The following is a 20835-nucleotide window of genomic DNA, read 5'->3' on the forward strand; positions in this document are numbered from 1 at the left end:
TGATTTAAGTCATTTTAAGATGTGTCTGAACTAAATTCAATCTTACTGTTTATTATATATACAATATAGTACATTTAACTTAATGTTTTGCAAAGGGATACAACACCTTGGTAGAACCATCTGTATCCCTGTTTATTAAAGTGGAATGAGCATGCTACATTGCTCAGTTTACGTTATTTGTATGTGCATCACACTTTCAAGTCAAAAAGGAATTGCAAAATAGGTGATTACCAAAAAACTTGCATATATAAAACCAATCAAAATATGTATATTTCTTAAGGTTTTTGCAAATGTTCCTCTCATCTTTAAATCTCTCTTATTGCATAGATCAGATTATTACTGCACTGTCTACACGCTCGCAAATGTCATGAAATCGAAATAAAGGAAACAAAAAATGCTATGCCAGGTATACATGTCAATTGATGTATTTTCAGTGCCAACCCTCTGTCAAACAGCTTCTGCCGATGATGTCGCCAGGCTTCAGGATAACCTCTTTAAGGACTATAGGAAGAGTATACGTCCAGTCGAAAATCAACATGACGCTATTCAAGTCAACATATCATTTTTTATTATAATGATACATGATTTGGTAAATATTGATTATTTTTTTAAGAAGCCTAAAGATTTCGTATAGTAGTAAAAAAAAGGCCCTTATTTCCAATTCAAAGTAAAGTTGAAAGGGTTTGATCCTTTAAAAATAGATTAATGGCTTTCGAAAACAAACACCTAGCTTTATTGGTAGCAAGCCAAAATATAAAGGCAAAATATAATAAACAGCTGCGCCATGAGCGCATGATACGCCCGTCGTCTTGTGTGAATTTTTATGCAATAATCATAAACAGTTTCTGACATACGGCCTGACATGCGAAAACCCCCCTTTTTTTACAAAAAACTCATTATCTCTAAAATAAAATTTTGAATCATCACCAAAAAGTATACAGATCTTAAGATTAATATAACTAAGAAATGTGTAAAGTTTTAAGCAATAATCATAAACTGTTTTTGAGATACGGTGCGACATGTGAAAAACCCCTCCCTCTTTTTAAAAAAAATACTCAATATCTCTGAAATAAGATTTTGAATCATCACCAAAAAGTTGAATCAAATCCAAAAAGTATACAGATCTTTAGATTAATATAAGTAAGAAGTGTGTAAAATTATAAGTAATAATCATAAATCGTTTTTGAGATACGGCGCGACATGTGAAAAACCCCTCCCCCTTTTTTTACAAAATACTCAATAACTCAAAAATAAAATTTTGAATCATCACCAAAAAGTATACAGATCTTAAGATTAATATAACTAAGAAATGTGTAAAGTTTTAAGCAATAATCATAAACTGTTTTTGAGATACGGTGCGACATGTGAAAAACCCCTCCCTCTTTTTAAAAAAAATACTCAATATCTCTGAAATAAAATTTTGAATCATCACCAAAAAGTATACAGATCTTAAGATTAATATAATTAAGAAGTGTGTTAAGTTTTAAGCAATAATCATAAATTGTTTTTGAGATACGGCGCGACATGTGAAAAAAAACATACACCTGTTTTAGTTACTAAGTCCCGTAACTCAAAACGTTTTGATCTTATTTTCACCAAAAACTATACGGATCGTTTGACCATCATACGAAACAACTATGTTAAGTTTCATGAAATTTGGATAAGTCTTTCTCAAGTTACGGTGCGACATGTTTACACCGGACAGACAGACGGACAGACGGACAGACGGATAGACGGACAGACGGACAGAAGACATTTGTATACCATAATACGTCCCGTCAAAATTTTGACGGGCGTATAAAAACTGTTCATAAAACAGCAATATGATTGTTAGAAAAGCAATAACAAACCTAATGGTTTTCATCACAGACTATGTAAATGAGAATAGTGTGGTGTTTCTCTACAATTACTTATGTTTTACACAGTTAACTTCTCTTTATTTATACGGTCAAGAATCAACATGATGCAGTCACACAAATCATTCAATTTGTTAATTTGAGTGAATAGATCTATGTTGTTGATATACTGTTATTTTAAAAGTTTCATTATTACGGAATGATATTTTCATTAAATAACTTTTTAATTCATAATTTTTGAGGCTTACAAATAATGGAACAAATCCTTCAAAATCACAAAAAATCAAATAAATCAACATTTTATTTCTAATTATATTGAATAAAAAGGAAATTAAAAAACATATATATATATCTTTAGAAATAATAGTCCACTTAATTATTGATTAAGTTTATTTAATTATTGCATCAATATAAACAACGTGTTATAGACCGGGATACGAATGAAATTATACTCTTGTCAATGCATATAACGTTTCACTATAGTACTTTTAAAGCAAACAGCAATAAATCAGTCAATCAATATGAAATTATTAAACATTAAGTACATATGGTTGATCAGTGGGAATAATATTTGTAAGACCGTGAAGAAAACAAATCGAATTTTCACGGTTCTAAGTGTTGAATGACAACTCGGATTTAGCATTTTTCAAGTGTTGGCTTATTGTTCATCCGTCATCTTTTGCATCGAGACTATTAAAAAAATTAAAATACTACTAAACACCAAACAAAAAAGTTTTAATCTACAAAGTCTTATGTGTTGCCTTTATAAACAACAAAAAGGAAAATAACCAACCTAAAGCTAGATTTGTATACATTTATATGCTAATGTCCCATAGGCTTTATTGTAAATCTGTATTTGGCAAACATTTGATTAAATATCACCCCATCAATACTTCGTATACAGAAACTCAAATGATTTTAGGAAGATTTTGATTCTTTCACATGTGTTTTCCACTAGTTGATTTGTTATGTCTACATGTAATTTAATTGGTAAAATCATTCCAGAGAGATAGAAACCACTTCGTTATATCTTCTCTTATTTCATCTCTAAAATTGCACCGGATAAATTACCCTTCGTCATGTCACATACTAATTCTATTTGTATAGATAAAAATCGTAGCAAAACTTCTGTGACTGACATTTCATTAGTACGTTAAGATTGAAGACTCACGACTGTAATACAGTTTGTCAGAAATTTTATTATTACTTTTACATATTATTCTATTTTCAGGATCTGAAAAATCAAGTCTTGTCATCCAATACGTGGCTCAGAATCGTAAGTCATGAATATATTTTACCATAATCCGTACTCGTACAAGTCTTTAATAGTGATCAATGTTTGTGGACTGTTCTAGTACAACTACGATTCTAATATATCTATGTGCATTTTTCTCGTTTTTTTGTTTGTTTGTTTACAATGTTATAAATGAAATTTTTTAATAAAATAGCATAAGATATCAACATCTTTAAAAATAGGTTGATAAGAAAATATACCACCATTGATGAGGACTATCTTTTTGGTGATTGATATTCTTTGCTCGTTTGCTGCAAATATCATTTCAGTATAAGTAGTTTTCGTTAATCCTAGGAATATAACTAAAATATCCTGTTATTCATTCACGAGAGGTACATTGAATACAGATGTGTGACATTTGTATATGCTTTGCCTTTGGATAATTTAATTTCAGTTTCAGTTGTGGCTAAGAACAAAGGAAACTCATTTATTCTAATAAGACATTAACTTGAAACAGTAGAAAGTGTAATCTAATAAACTCAGACGTAAAATACAATAAAAGATGCATAAAAATGTCTAAAAGAGAAATTCAATATGTAGTGTGATTGAATGAGTGTTAAATATGTAGGCATGTAAACTAATGGCAATAAATTATTACATTACTACATTTTTCTTTCTCAAGTGTAACATTACTTTCTAGAACCATAGCGCAATGAGGATAAAAAAATCAGGACGGCAACATTCGGTTGCAAAGCTGCGATTAAAGTTTCATTGATTCTTTAAATTTGACACAAGATTTATAATCGTGTAATTTGATCATTTAATCACATGATATATAATATTGTCGTTGTAAATCTTAGATCCTACTTAATTTTACTCTTATCTTAGAATCTAATTAGACAAAATAACATATTTTACATCAAATAACGCCAACGATCTATTACTTACCTTTGAATCTGATTTTTGATTCACAGTATGTTATTTTCAGTCAATAATTACAGAGCTGCAGTTATTAGTTAAGACAAAACAGAAATACTGGTTTGATATTTGAAATAAGTATCATTGAACCATGTTTTTCAGTCTCAAACATTATGAAGAACGCTTACAAACGCTATATGATATAGGAGTACATGTAGCAAGGTTGGATATAGAATCTAATAATATGCCGTATGCATGTGGTTGTATTATAGTTTAGGTCTCAGCACAAACTGTCTATTTTTCTTCCGCCCACCCACATCTTATAACATTAAGTAATAATAATAATAATAATAATAATAATATGTTTAAAAATAATAATAACAAAATAATCATAATCATAATAATGATAATAATAATAAGTCAATGTTTTTTATAATAAAAATTGCATTACCAAACAATTAATAGTGGAAGTAATAGAAGAATCATAAAAACAGGACAAAACGGAAGTTTACAAAATTAAAATTTAAAACAAAGTGTGAATAAAGTTAACCCAATATTGAATATGTGTCAATAGGTCAACATGCTCATCTGACGCTTTTACATTAGTGGAACCCGTGTACCGTAGAATCCGGGTAAAATATGTTTTGAACAAACGGAAAGATTGACAGATGTACACATAAACCGGAAGACTTATTGCCACTTTATACCGTAAAAGGGGAGGTAAAGCAGTGAAACAAATGCGTTTAGTTGGTACTTTATACAAATTTCTGATTTTATCTATACCAACGTCACTGGTGAGTCTTTTGTAGACGAAACACTCTTCTGGCGTACAAACTATAAGCCTGGTATCTTTGATGAGTTTTTTAAGGTACAACCGATGCATTTACTGTTCTAAGTGTTCTATTGTATTGCCTTTGACCAAGGCAATAAGTAATGCCCAATAAAAATTTCAATGAATCATGTCAGTAACAAAGCTAAGGCTACTGGGTGGAAGGTACAAACCAGATGATACTAGATTTTTCCCTCTTTTTAACTGTTGTATACCTGGACCAATGACGCTAAGTAAGCATCGGTATCAAACCTAAAGCTTTATATGCATGTACGTTTTGGAGCTGATATATATTTACGTGTTTTTTTTATATACATATATCTTGTTACTTCATTGATCGATGCTAAAGAAAGTAGGGTCGAGTGCTAAACAACTATTATAATTGTCTACCTGTTTTTGTGCCTGTTACAACTTAGAAACCTCGTTAGATGTTGGCGTTTGTTAAATTTTTATGCGTCTGATGTACACAATTTTAATCATAGTATATATGATAAGATTGTGTATATTTTGTTTTTTTATGAGAAATTTGTGCGGAGTTTTTTGTGCGGAGTTTTGATACTTTCGATTAAACAATTGCACAATGTCCAACAAAATGTGAGCTGGACAAACTGTATATTGTTGACGGAACATATTTTGGCCTATATATATGTCCTTTTTGTTTCTCATTGTGTCTGGTTCTGTATCATTGGGGCATACATCACATTTTTCTATAATCATACGAAATGTTTCTGACCTAAATATTCATAAGAAAATATCAAACATGACTATACCCATTGGAACTTAATACCTCTTTGTTTTTGCTTATTCCCATCAATAGCGGAGGTCCAAAAAGATTTTTTTTTCGTTGCCACTCCTCTTTGAACAATGAATCATGTGATATAAATTTATCCAATCTAAGAATTATTGAAAGCAAATGCAGAGTGCATCATTCAGTGCATCAATCACACCTCAATGTAATTCAGTCTTGTTGTTAAATATATGGTATGTGATAATGGTTTTTGTGATTAACTAATAGCTTGAGAGTATGTCAATTATACGACTGAAACTACTCATCCTAATATCTAAAAATGCGCCAAATGGATTACGATTTTATAGTAATTGTATACTGTCCAGTACATATATACGTTATATTTTTTGTTGATGATAAGGTTCGGTTTTGATTACTTTGATGCAGGCTCTCAAATAAATCATGCATGCAAAACTTTCAATACATTGCATGTTTATGATAGGGTAATTTCTACAAAATATTCATCATTTCAAACATTAAATGGCTATGGACAATTTCAGGATCATGATAACAAAAATACACGTAATCAAAACTATTTTTTATAAACTCGACAACTTTTAGTTATATAACTTCTGCGTAAATGCCAGTATAAGATGTGGTTTAACTATTAATAATTACCTTACATTCTAATACACAACATCATCGTGAAATTCCGTTTGCAATAAAATTTCAACATATTCAGCCAAACAATACAAGCATGTGCATAACGAATGAGTTCGATATCATATACGTAAGAATTGGTTAAAGAAACATCGTAGTGAAAAGGAGAAAGGAATAACAATTGGAAATATTTAGTCGTTGATATCATTATAAAGTTTCCCGTGTGCAGTTTGAAAATTCACTAAGAAAATTGAAGCGAATGACGGTTATTTCTCCAAAATAATTAGAAAAATAACCATAAACTACAAGTCATGTACCAACCCTTTTTCATGGACTTCCCCTTTTTAGCTCACCTGGCCCAAAGGGCCAAGTGGACTTTTCTCATCACTTGGCGTCGGCCGTTATCTTTTATAAAAATCTTCTCCTCTGAAACTACTGAACAAAATTTAACCAAACTTGGACACAATGATCATTGTGGTATATCGTTTAAAAAAAGTATCAGATGACCCCGCCCGCGTACCAAGATGGCCGACCTGGCTAAAAACAGAGCATAGGGGGTAAAATGGAAGTTTTGTCGATTATTTTGAAAACCGTTATAAACAGAGAAATTCTGACAGGCCAAAAATGTTCAGAATGTTGGGCTCTACCTATTGTTGATGACGTCAAAACTGTCAGGCGACTTCTTATAAGAGTTATTGCCTATAAATGACAAATTTTGCCATTTTGTTTCATTTTTGTTATTTATCTTAAAATTATAATAGACAGATAGAAACTTAAATAAGTAAAAATGATCTGCAAGACAAGATCTACATTTAAGACAATATGGAGGAAATTTTCCGACCAATCCTTATTTGAGTTATTGCCCTTTAATGACGATTTTTACCATTTTTTTGTGTTTTGCCTTATATGATAAAAAATATAATAAATAAACAGAAACTTAAAAAACACCAAAGATCAGCAAGGCAAGATCCAGAAAGAAGTCAAATTTTGCCGAGATAGTTAGAAGACTGTCACTCTTCATAGGGGTGATTGCCCCTAAATGAGGATTTGAGGATTTTTTTACCCTCTTTTGTGTTTTGAGCAAACATTGAAGAAGATAGAGAGAAACTAAACGGAAAAAAAATATTAGCAATACAAGATCAACAAATTTGTTTTTTGTCATGAATTCTATTCTTTGCTACAATGTTGAATAGGGTATATTTTTTATTATGCACATAGACCTAGGTGAGCGACACAGGCTCTTAAGAGCCTCTAGTTGAATTTACCTTGAAGTTCGGTATTTTTTTTAATTACATTTTTGCATACCTAAACTTGATAAGTTGTTATATATTCCCACGCTTCATTATTAAGTGTAGATTATCTTAGGGTGACTCCAGGAGAAAACCTTATTGCCTTTCTGTCATTGGATTCAATTTTATGTCAACAATTGCATTTTAATGTTACTTTCACTATGGCCAATTTAATAATTTTCCTTTAAAACAAGTGTGTTTTTCACATCTTTTGACTTATTGGAATACATAGGCAGCTGTTAGAGTCCTTTACAATACTTCAAAAAATACGTCTGACCACGAACAAAGGGTATAAATTGTAATTTGATGCCATTTTAGTAAAGATCTGACTAAACTCAGAAAACATATCAAAATAACAGCTTACCATAACGTACCTAAACAAATCTAGCTTGATCCAATAAATAAACGCAACAGAAGTATACTGGTGTTCAAAAGTCATAAATCGATTAAGAGAAACAAATCCGGGTTACAAACTCAAACCAAGGGAAACACATCAACTATAGGATGAAAACAACAGGAACACTGAAGTGCAACAAAAACAAACGCCAACATACATAGGAACGAACTATTTGATAACATCTGCCATATTCCTGACTTGGTACAGGACATTTTAAGAAAAAATGTGGGGTTGAACCTGGTTTAATGGCTAGCCAAACCTCCCGCTTATATGACAATGTAAAAAAATATCGCTTAAATGACCACACTACGTGACAGAAATACAACATAAACACACGCAAGAACACACATTACAGAGAAACGTACAAACAAATAATATAATAGTGGACACAACATGCAAACCGCAGAAGAACAACGAACATCTTCCATCAACGAAAGACACCACAGGACATCACAAACAGTGACGCACTTACGTAACGTACATGCAATCTCGAACTTTATACAATTATTTTCCCAATACCAGTCCAAACAATTTTCATGACAATGATGGTATAGAAAGGCTGTTATATAATTATTTGGACTCCAAACGATAAGACATAACACATTATCCAACCGAAACCATAATAGAAACATCAAAAATAAATACATGAATGTTGGATTTCCTACCACCGAGACACGTCGTATAGCAATGCAAATTCACACTCGGTATAACAGTCATATTCGGGAATAGGTCACGTTCGGTACTTATCATACAGACGACATAGATGTTAAACCACAATCTAAGCAGTGGTAAAAATGTCATTAGTTAGTTTTATACACAATAACCAACAAAATAATTTCATACAAAAACGCACCAATATTTTCCATGGAAAAGACAAATAATATCCAACTTACAAACAATAGATCTTGTCTAAAATAAATATTTCTCTCTCTCTCTCTCTCTCTCTCTCTCTCTCTCTCTCTCTCTCTGCTGTATATAAGAAGTTATAAAATGATAAAAATAAAAAAAATTATTTCATGATTCTAGTAATTAGTAATTAATAACAGTAATAGTTAAAAAAATATTTTGAAATTTGAAAAAAAAATTTCATTCAATGAATATACCAGTGATTTCGTGAATGTATTTTTGTAAGTATTGAATATTTTGAATTTTTAATCTTATATGACCCATTTTTTCTTTTGTTTTAATGGTACACAAAATTCTGATTTATCAACAATTTATCTGACGAATCAATTCTGATCAAATCCTTTGGAAATTGAAACAAAAGCACGAAAATCTAAGGAAGCAAATTGGAAAAAGAATCGAAACTATTTTCAACAAGTATGACACAAACAAATAGAATTCGTTAGAACAATACGAAAATAACATTTGCATATATAAATTTCGCAACCAATCTTAAAGTAAATATATCTTATACATTGAAATACCTCCGTCATATATGGAGAATTTTGAAAAGGAGAGTGACAAATGATACAAAAAAGAAAATAACTTTCTATAAATGTACATGTGGTGCGTCCGAAGCGCCGGAAGTTGAGTTTGACAACGAAAAAATTATCATTAGCGTGAATATAGGAAAACACGACATAATGGTCAACGAAGCCATTTCAATACTAAACAAAGAGGCCTTGTTAACCCTAAAGACGCGTACCTTCCTAGTCTTTGCATCTTGTCGAATACATAGGCACCATTCCTCTTGCTATTAGTTGGCTTTTTTGTCTGATTGACGAATTACTACTTCTTTTTTAATTACTGTGGATTCATTATTATTCATGGTGTACTAGTTTTCCAGAATTTCGTGGGTATAAATAAATCACAAATTAAAATGTTCAACGAAGTATAAATTTGCTATAGGATATTAGCAAAATTTGGTATAATACGAAATCAAATATCCACGAAAATACGATTCTTACTAATTGACAAAAATTAGCACTCATAAAAGTTAATAAAAACACAATTTATTAAAATGATTTTTAATGTATCAGTAGTATACGCTGTAATTAACAGATTAATTCTAGAAAGTAGATTTACAAATTTGATATTGTCGTATATTGAAAATTCTTGATCTCAAAATATCCGACTATCAATTGTCGGTTGAGATTTAGATGATAAAGGTTTATTACATCGCGCCTCTTTTAAATGAAAACAACAGTTCATTTTTCAAAAATTCTGATCACATACTTCAACCCAAGGTTACACCATTTTACGATTAAGAGTTCTTAAGCCATGTCATAAACCAATAAACGTCACAGACCTGCCATATTTGTCTTCCCTAAGAATATATATTTCATCCTAATTGGGCTCAGCTGCTTTCTGTCCCGACAAGTTTACTGCTTTAATTGATAGTCCTATGCCATCTGAATGAATCTGTCGGATATATCATGTTAATTATACCAAGTAATAAATATATAATACCTATTTCAGGCATGGAAAGACCAATTCTTGCATTGGAATAAAAGTCAATACAATAACCTGACGGAAATTCTTGTCTCACGTAATGACGTCTGGACACCTGATTTACTCGTAGAAAATACGTAAGTCTAAAGATATAGTATTTCAATGGTTATTTTCGTGAACTTTAAGTACATTATATAGGTGTATACATATTTGCTTAACATACCGCATCTTTTTTTATATAAACCCTCCCAAATCGCCACTTTTAAAGAAAAAAGATTCTGATAAAAAATAAGCATTTTGTCAAATTAAGTTTATTCAAATTTCATTGTCACATAATTGCAATTGTTTACATCTTAATGAATTTTCAACCTGGTCACAATCGAGAACCTGACATAAAAAAGGAATAGGAATTTTCAGTTATTATATTTAAGTTAAATGAAATGGCATATCACTTTCGCATATGTGTAACTAAATAGTTTGCTTAGAATTCAGTTTTTGTTTTAAATTTCCTTCCATATTATTCAATAAAACACTATCCTGGTATGGTGACCTTTTACAATGAAAAATACGATAATCCTATGAGTGTCGTTAGATTAATCTTTACGGATACATGCGAAAAGTTATTTTTGTTATACGACACTCAACACTTTTTTAAATTGTAGCCTTTTTTGTATATTGTTCCGACATGTAGGAGAAAGTGCATGAATTAAAGTTCGGTCATTTAATTTTCGTTCGTCTGTTAAGGAATGTAGACAGCTTTAATATTTTTTTTCATCAGATAATTTGGAATACTGAAAGTTACACGATGAAGTCATACCAATAGAAATTCAAACAATATTTATGTAAAAAATTCCAGCTAAACAATTGAATAAGGAGGTAGTATGCTGATGACAATTTAGATTTGAAAATCCAAATCTTGTTAAAATCATAACGCTTATGAATTTTTAAGGTTTCGTTCATCATTAAAAGTATCGAAAGTACTTTAGTCTTTAACGATTAATATCATAAACATCATTGATGTTTGCATATGCTCTGACAAGTGAAAATAAGAGCAAAATGGTCGTAGCATGAGACATATGAATTTATTTAGAAAATGCGTTTCAACAACAGCACCTACGGAACACATCAATTTCGATTTTTTATAATTATTTTCTCAAATGTTACAAAAATTCTAGAGGCTTGTCTCTGACATTGCGAAGAGAGCACATTCAATTCAATAAAAAGCCGAGAAAAACCATAGACCTACGTGAAGCATATATAAAGTCTTATTTTGAGTGTCTCCATTGTCTGGTAAGCAGTAGACCTATATTGTTTAAAGTTTACATATTCCATGCTGATCAGTATACAAACAGTTGTAAGGTTATCTATGTTTTAAACTTAATAAACAAATTTTTAAAAATAAGTGTTTCTTTCTTATACTTTTTTTTTAGTTCAACGTTGTTCTAAAGTGATCAGATGTGGGTGGGTTTGACTACGAAATGCTGTGGCAAGGTCTATTTCTAAATATGTGCATTTGTTTGTTCGTTTTTTTATAATGATTTTTTTTTATTTGCACATGAACATAATAGTGAGTTATACACATTTTATGCATAATATAATATATAGGCAGAAGATATACAATATATTAAATAGACACAGCTAAAAGAGTTTGATAAATTGCAGAATATGATTGCAAGACAAAGGCTGTTTGGATAGAGAATACATATTTTTAATTTATACAACATATTTTTCGTTATTGACTACGAAATGCTGTGATTGCTTTTTAGGAAATGTCTATTTCTAAATCTGGCATTTGTTTGTTCAGTTTAATTGGTGGTCTTTTTTCAGGGCTTATGGATACAGGGAATTGGGTATTGATGGAATGTATATCAACCTTGATTACACAGGTCTTATGATATGGGAGCCAGGAGTCGTTATGCAAACGATATGCGAGGTTGATATAGCTAAATATCCGTTTGATCATCAGTTTTGTGGAATTCGTGTCATGTCATGGATGCACACAAACAGGTCCTTGAACGTTGTAGTGGAAAGAGATACTGTTGATGTACAAAATTATTACCCAAATGGAGAATGGGACTTAGCCTCTACTTCCGTTTCAGCATTTTCCCCTGATGACGGCTCATACAATCATGGGGAAATTCTTCCTGGAGCTGAAGCTGTATTGCGTTTACGTAGAAGGCCTGTTTACTATATCATATCCACTATACTTCCAATATCAATGTTGTCTTTGTTAAATGTGTTAGTTTTTCTACTACCGACAAGCACGGGTGAGAAAATGACATTAGCTGTAACAGTATTACTGTCCTTTACTGTTTTTATGAGTGTTGTTAACGAGGTGATGCCAAAGACATCTAATAGTGTTTCCATACTCGGTAAGCCTATATTACATAGATAGAAAAATAAAATTACTTAGTATAATCATATAGAAGCAATTACCAGTCAGGGACAACGTATCAAATGACTACCGAAACAGACATACAAAAGACATTATTTTAAATTTACACTTCAATAAACTCATTTATACTAGTGTTTATTAGTGGCCAAAGGCCAAAAGGGGATCAATAATGCAAAACAAAAATGCTAATACAGGAACTATTCATCATAAAGGTGAATGACCATCATCTGTCTTCCTTTACACAAGCATTTACAAGAAGAAAGTGACGAAGCGATTGATCCATTATAAACTGTGGTATAAAAATTCGTACAGAAAACAAATGTCGAAAAACAAGTTCATCATCCCCATCATAAAAGTGTTAGTATTGTAAAGAATGTGAATAAAAGCGATATCAGACGTCGTGAAAGTAATTTTAATTTAAATATAAATCTAATATAACTCAGATGCATTTTCGAAAAATTCTCCCAAAATATATTTCCTTGTGTTTCAAAATTTATATTGTAAATATGCTCCCTGCAGTTACTCATCAAGTAATTTAAACATAACATTATATCAATCTAGTCACAACTCTCCAAAGACGATCTTCTTTTCCTGAGTAGGATTCTTGGCGATAGATACTCACGGGTTTGGTGACGAATAGGTACGAGGGGGTATAGAATTGAAATGAATTAGAATTACAAACAAATATCATCTTTAAAGTTCAATTACTGTCTGCAATTACTGAAAGAAAGAAAAAACTTGTGTTTACGAAATGTTGTTGCTATAAAAATATCATCAGACCTATCCAGCTATAGATACACATGTACCAAGTAAATAGGTAGAACTGGGTAAATTGTGAACATGTACTTGTAAAGTGCAAGATAGTGTGCTGTTTCGTTGTAACCTTTAATGGATATTAAATGAGTATTTATTCAGTCCAGGGATGAAAAGCAAATTATATAAAAAAAGTTACACAAAACCAAATTATGCCATCAGTCCTTGATTTTGTTTTGTTTTTTATTTATCTTAACCCAATTTAATGATAAAAAGGGGATATGAGAATCGTTTGTTTCCTAATTTAATCATAAAAAGGGAATTAATAGAATCATTAGTCTACGAAAGACCGTCAACATAATGACAAAAAGACGGAAAAACAAACAATAATTCACACAACGCAATACAGAGGCCTTGAAATTGAACAACACGTTTAAGAAATTTCATGATATTAAGTTATCTATTTTCTACAGCCTCGTCCCGTCGTGCTGCTCAATTCATGTAAATCTTTTGTATTTGTTGACAAGATATGGGTAAGTGAATAGCGCTTACGATAAATGGAGTATTTCCCTAGTCATTGAAATACGATTAAATAACAAAAACTATTAAGCATAGGAACTATTGAGTAAGGAAAGTCTTAGCATTTATTTTCGTAAATACAGATAAAGATAAAAAGTCCTGCAAACAATGTACGACAAAATGCACAGACAGTTCAGGTATTTCTGTTTTAACTCATTTGAGAATTCAAAACTATGTCCATTTACAATATTTATTCCGCATGATTTTCATTATTGTCAATGTAGCTTCATTTGATCAATTAAAGATAAGACAAGGTAAAGATAAAGTTAAAAATATAAAGAAACGATGTACACATGAACTCATGAAATAAAAGTTAGATAAATTCACAATATATCATGTAAACGTTTATTTTCAGCCGTCTATCTTACCATGTTATTGTCACTAAGTGGACTTTCTGTTGCATCAACTGTACTTGTTCTGTATTTTCATCATCGGAATAGAAGTCGAGGAAATCGATATCCAGATCGCACTAATGAAATCCATACTTCTAGGCTATATCGTATCAATCGACCAGAAAATAATAACCGCCAAAAAAGTTTGAGCAAGAATGGAATGAAACCGTCAACTGAAAGACTTCTTGATGATTATATGGATATAGCAGACTCCTCTGAAAACTTCAGTTTAGATGAAAAAGATTCATGTTGTAAAGCTATAAGGAAGAAGATTAAAAGACGCACTACTCCCTGTCAATGTCACACGTCTAGTAGTACCTTTGCCGACCGATTAGATAGAGGCATGTTCTTAGTTGTAACTATTCTCACGGTTTTATCGACAGCCATAGCGATGATACTACTAGTATACTGGTAGTCTACATTGTCAATGTGTGATTATCAAGGTCGACAATCATTTGGGAATTAAGAAATTGCTGATATGTGAATATTTAGAATCATAGTCTCAAAATTTAACCAATCATTATTATATAATGATGTTATTAATTTCAAGCCTTTGTCTTTTTGTATCGTTGCGAGTGTTTTGATGTGAACCTGAAGCGTATGGGATAATAGGTAATGATATAGAAGAAAATTGGAATTTATAATTTGATACATTTTCTACAGTTTTTTTTTTCCTCAAGCTATTTCAACTAAAAAGTTGAAGTTTCCAAAGCATATCAATTAGTTATTTCAAAAATAAAACTTGTATTAAAGAAACTTAATATTATTATTAATATCATAATTTCTGACCGATATACATATGACGATATAAATCATTTCCATCGTCACACATTTCATTTATTACATTTTCTTGTTTATAAGGTACAATCTAATATATATATATTATTTTCATTTTCATTATCTGTACTTATTTTGGGGTATGAAAAAAAAGTCTACCGTAAATAAATCTATTATCATGCTCGCTAGTTATTTAGGGATCCTTATGTTTGATATTGTTAACAAGGTATATTTATAATACGTCGAATCCCTTTTTTTAATCTGATTATTTGGTTTTAATCATAAACAATGCGAAATACTAGTTCATATGTGTACTATTCATCTTACTATCTCTTTACTTGTTCTCACTTTCGATCAGCTTTATTTTGTACCTGCAGCTGTTGTAAAATAAATAAATAAGTATAAATGTAAAGGAAATCTGATATATCTGTGTTTTCTTTGTTGTGTTTTGTATACTGTTGTTTGTCTTTTTGTCGTTTTTCGTTTCTTGCCATGGCGTTGTCAATTTTTTTTCTACTTATGAGTTTGAATATCCCTTTGGTATGTTTCGCCTCTCTTTTATAGCAAACTTGAATTCGAATTTGATCCTAGTTATCATTTTGAAGTAGTTATAGCTTAATATGTGTTTTATCTGCCATTAACATTATTATTTACATTATACATTTACCAGCTTGTTTTGGTATTAGCATGCTTAGATGATAAACAGTTAGTCTGATTTACAGTCTAACTAGTATGTAATTGTACTAAAAGTGAACGTTGACAAAGAAAACTTTCGACCTTTTTTTCAAGTAAACGTTTGGTCCTGTACATGATTAGGGATATTGCCGTTCGCATGGAAATCAATGGCATAATGTTTTTTCAGGTATGAAATACTTTTGTCGACCTTTAATAGCTTAATCGATATTTGATTGGTTGAGAATTTCCCACGTGGCATTAAACAAAACTTCATATTCCCATCTACACATCGTTGCAATTTGTGCAACATTACGCGCGGTTTATGTAAAGTTTCAACGCTTTCACATAGTAATTTTCTTACTATTTTCAACATCGTGTTTAAACCTATCTCATACGTAAAATAAAAGAAAAAAACATGTCACAAAATGAATAATTTTGATGTTCTGTCAACGCTATTTATAGTTATATGAGATAGCAGATAGAAAACATGTATGTGAATTATCATTTTATGTTCAGAAAGTAAACGAAATTAGCATTGGAATAAGACGTGCACTTCCCTTGGCTTTGGGATATATATGAAGATTGGTTAACAATCGAAAAGTCATATTTTCCTTGTGAGATGCATGCGGGAATTATGAATTTTCTTGGGAAAACAAATCTTTCTATCACCCAACGTCAAGGGAAATAAATGTATGTTTCCACTGGATTAATAATCCTCGTGAAGAACCCAACATGCATGAATTAGAAATTGAAACACATGGTAGTAGCTTCTTGACAAACAAACCAACTATCGAGGTAAATAAAAGCGTATAATTTTCTTTTGTAAGTACCGAATCGTATTTTTCACTCCAGGTACAGAACAATTATCAAACTCCCTATCCTCCGTATGCTCAAACACTTTGTCTCAGTCTTTATGGTTACAGATTCTGAGGCTATGGAGGCAAATATCTGGATAACTACTCACTTTTATATATCTGATTTTGTAAATGTTAATAGAAATGAATTCTTGTTACGTGTATAGTATGCAACCTTTTTGAAATCTGCCATCCCGTATGACACATAATATTTTGAGGCAAAATTATTTTTAAAACCAAGTAGCGTTATCTGGAATACTGACAATAGGTCCTATACAATAACATAAATTCAGTTCTTTAAAAAATACATATCAAGTCTCTTAATGTGAGTCTTTATCCTGAAACTTGCACCCAAAGGTCTTCGAATCTGTGACTATAGCAATTGAGAAGAATTATATGAGCATGCGTAGCACTGCTGACATCTGCTTTTGATTCAGGAGGATATATAATTGGTCGGTACCTTTCGTGCAATGAAGGATTCGTTACTAACAATAGTAAATAAAACAGTTGTAAACTTATCTTTACCTCGATCGTTTTTTCGTCGCTTCGAAGCTGCCTCCCCGAGTCATACATAGCCAAACTTATCATTTGCCAATTACCTTGTTTTTATTTGCCTTGTATGATGGTCATTCTATCCTTTCCGTACAAATTATACGAAACATTGAATAATTCTGTATATCACTTCGCATCCGTTGGCAGTATTTATAACTAATAGACTGAGCGTTTTCTGATCAATAAATATATTATCACTATTTTGGTCCTTACATTGTGGGAGGCAAAAAAAGACTACCGTTACGTTTGAAAAGATATCGCTTGTGTGAAAATAAAATAAAACACACACAAAAAAAAAACGGAACGAGATCTATGAGATCTTTATGATGTTATGGTAAGGTTTTAAATCAATATATTCGGGACTATAACAATAAGATTTATTTCATCAATATCTATAGAATAAAGTTAAGTGTAGCACGGTTTATCTACACCGAGACTTCCATTTGTTGTAGAAAATGCTTAATTTATATTGTATATTTTCAACCAAACTAGTATAAAACATTAATCAAAATATGATAATTTTCAGCTAAAGATTAATGCGAAAATCGCATAGTATTTTTTTTTCACATGTGTGTATATTTAATCTGTATTAAATGTTGGTAGATTGTTGTCTTGAATAAATTCACAAATGTTTTAATTATGGAGACGTTAAATCATATTTTACTTTTGAATAATCTTTCGTAAATAAAGTTATTTTACCATCTACTGTGTTAATGTGATATTGCATAGTTATTTTTATAAAACATCTAAAAATAGAAACATAAAAACTGCAATACATTGTGACACAATCGTAAAAACCATTCAAATGAATTTCTCCTCTATTTCCTGCGTAATAATATAACAATAGCCTTTCCATGAGATCAGCATGATGAAATGATAAAATATCGATCGAAAGAAGTATATCAACGAACTCCGTCCTCAGTCGATATACTTTTTTCGTTTCGATAAATCCAAGAGTCGAATTTATACAAAGACTATAATTTATGATATATAAAAGTAAGGAATTGTGGTATGATTGCCAATGAGAAAACAATCCAAAAGTTACAAAGTTTGAAAATTGACTGAATGACTAACCAAAAGTTATCAAATTGAGAATGGAATGTCTTGTTTGGTCCTTCATAAATATATACCAAAAGTCTCGTTTTCAACTAGCATCTATTTAACCCTACCGCAGACAATATTCATAACGTCAATATGTGTCAAATCGATCAGTCAGTTAGAATATAGAGCGTTTATAGCCCAGAAAAAGGAATAGATTACCTTAGGTGTATTGGACAAAACCTTTCGGAATTCGGTTCCTCAGTGCTCTTCAATTTCGTACTTTATTATGCCTTTTCGACTTTTTTTAATCGAGCGTTATTTTGGTCTTTTCCTAGTATCTATGATGAGTTTATTTGGTATATCATCATTATATGCTCACAATAAGTCAATCGAAGGTAAACTGTTAATTACTTATAGAAATATTTACAAAATTCATATTTGGAAAATAAAAACTTCAAAATATAAGTGTTTTAAATTTATTAACCTGCATCATTACAAAATCGGTTTGTAAGCAAACAATAACTCACAGGTTTGTAATGAAATGACTATGTGCCAAGAAATTGACGATTTTAGAAAAGTAGATCAGAATATTTTTTATTGATAGGTTTTTATTTTATTGCTTCTCATTTATTCCAAGTCTTATTCTTTAGTTGTTATTGTAGCATCTACAGAGAACCATGTTTACAAATTAAGTTCAAATTGTGTAGGTTTTTCTTTTGCTTTCAATGCATACAGTAATTCCCAGAAGTGCAATTCATCAACAAATTCCAATGTATAACATGTCGAAACTACTGATAAACAATATGATTGATTCCGATTGTTGTCTGGACATAGTACACTGACAACTATTCATTCATAACGGTGGCATACACGACCGTTATATCCAACGTTTAAGGATGGAACTCATTACGTTTATGGAAATAGTGATTATGTAAGATTGTATAAGTCTTTGGAAATTGAAAATACCTATTAGGTTGGGAATCATTAATGACGGCGTAGGTCGAAAACACTATCTAGATAACTTTTATTTATATATCGATCGTAAAAAGCGCACATGCAGATACTTTGTAAAATTGAATTAGTTGGTTTTATCCGTAAATCAAATTAAGGTATTTATATTTCATAAGTATATTATTTATCACTTTTCAATTAAGATGATGATTTTCATAAAATGACAACTATCAAAATATATCCTATTGATATTTTAGAGGAGAAATTATTCAAACCTCATTAAATACTTCGATGACGTCATTACAAAATGACAATGTAAACTATGAGTAAGTAAAATGTATGAAACCATCTTAACGTGTGCATTTGTATGAAACCATCTTAACGTGTGCATTTGTTTAACAAATCCAAAAGTAAATATAAAAGTATTCAAATGCATTCCTTTCTTTAGTTTATCAGAGGTTACATTATTATAGTTGTATATCAGTATTAATGCGATTTAAATTTGTTTATTTTTGTCTTCTTCTAAGAAATTAAAAAATCTTTTGAATATATAGAACAATGGAAAACAACTGAAGGGATTTCATGAACTCCAGAAGGAACCAGATAGTGTGCGTCGACATAATAAATATCTTCTGCTTCGCATGCACCAACCGTCATGCGAATCCAAACTCAAACTTTCAAGATAGAGAATAGAAAACAATCGGTAAATTTACAGATCAGACGACTTTTCTGCGTTTCTCGTTGGTTGAGACACAGACACATCTTATCGGTCAACCAATTCGTGTTAGTAACAGTAAATCATGCTTAGTGTTGATTCCAGTCGTTCATTATCATTAATCTGCTGTAACAATATTTAAATGCTCAAATATTCAAATTGAATCGGATTTGCATGAACTAAATTGTTCAATTGCAATGTTAAATATTCAGTTGATAAATTGTGTTATTATAGCTAATTTGAATTTGCAAATCACTCTTCCAAAACTTTCCTTGAAATAGTTTAGCTGAATATTTAGTGTCTTATTTCTGTTCATGTAACAAACATTCTTTTTTTCCAAACATTTCGTCTCGAACCAAGGATTTTTAAGAAATACTTTTCGCGCGCGCATAAAACTGTATCGTACGTTTTTAAAATTCAATTGTATTTTAGGATAATAATCATTATTACATAAAAAAAATCACAAAGTCATAGTGGTAATTAAACAACGTGATGTTTCACCCTTCGTCAGGCGATGCCGATAAGATTTATTTATTTTTTGATCCGAAGATCTGTTACAATACATAATAAAAATTAATGAGCCAGGGGCTTTTCTAAGAACATCTCGTCCTTTTTCTCAAAAAGCTTATCGAAGAGTACCAAGCCCTTATAGATAATTTTACAGTATCTACTTCACAAATAATACAAGATGGTCTTGAGTTATAGATTCTAGGTGCGGAAGTTGTACATCTTTTATTTTTCTTTACAGTTTTCCCTTTATTTGTCTTTGTGCTATAATGTTACTTTTTGTCGTATAACTTTTGACGTGATAGGGTATTTATGCATCCCGCTATCGTGTTTTTTACTT

General features: G+C 30.9%; 1 protein-coding gene across 1 annotated transcript; it reads left to right on the forward strand.

Moving 5' to 3' along the window:
* Positions 1-412: 412 nt before the first annotated feature.
* On the forward strand, positions 413-14838 carry LOC127701865 (neuronal acetylcholine receptor subunit alpha-2-like). Its single transcript, XM_052205838.1, has 5 exons — positions 413-589; positions 3088-3132; positions 10332-10441; positions 12132-12676; positions 14387-14838. Exons 1-5 carry the CDS (start codon positions 413-415, stop codon positions 14836-14838), a joined length of 1329 nt encoding a protein of 442 aa, XP_052061798.1.
* Positions 14839-20835: the final 5997 nt, after the last annotated feature.

This window comes from Mytilus californianus, unplaced genomic scaffold, assembly GCF_021869535.1.
Source record: "Mytilus californianus isolate M0D057914Y unplaced genomic scaffold, xbMytCali1.0.p SCAF_5, whole genome shotgun sequence".
Taxonomy (NCBI): Eukaryota; Metazoa; Mollusca; class Bivalvia; order Mytilida; family Mytilidae; genus Mytilus; species Mytilus californianus.

Bases quoted from the DNA above. Each gene is read 5' to 3' on its own strand.
- LOC127701865 (XM_052205838.1), top strand. From the start codon at position 413: ATGTCAATTGATGTATTTTCAGTGCCAACCCTCTGTCAAACAGCTTCT. The intron at 590-3,087 runs GTAAATATTGAT...TTCTATTTTCAG, and splicing joins TTATAATGATACATGATTTG to GATCTGAAAAATCAAGTCTT. The intron at 3,133-10,331 runs GTAAGTCATGAA...TACCTATTTCAG, and splicing joins CCAATACGTGGCTCAGAATC to GCATGGAAAGACCAATTCTT.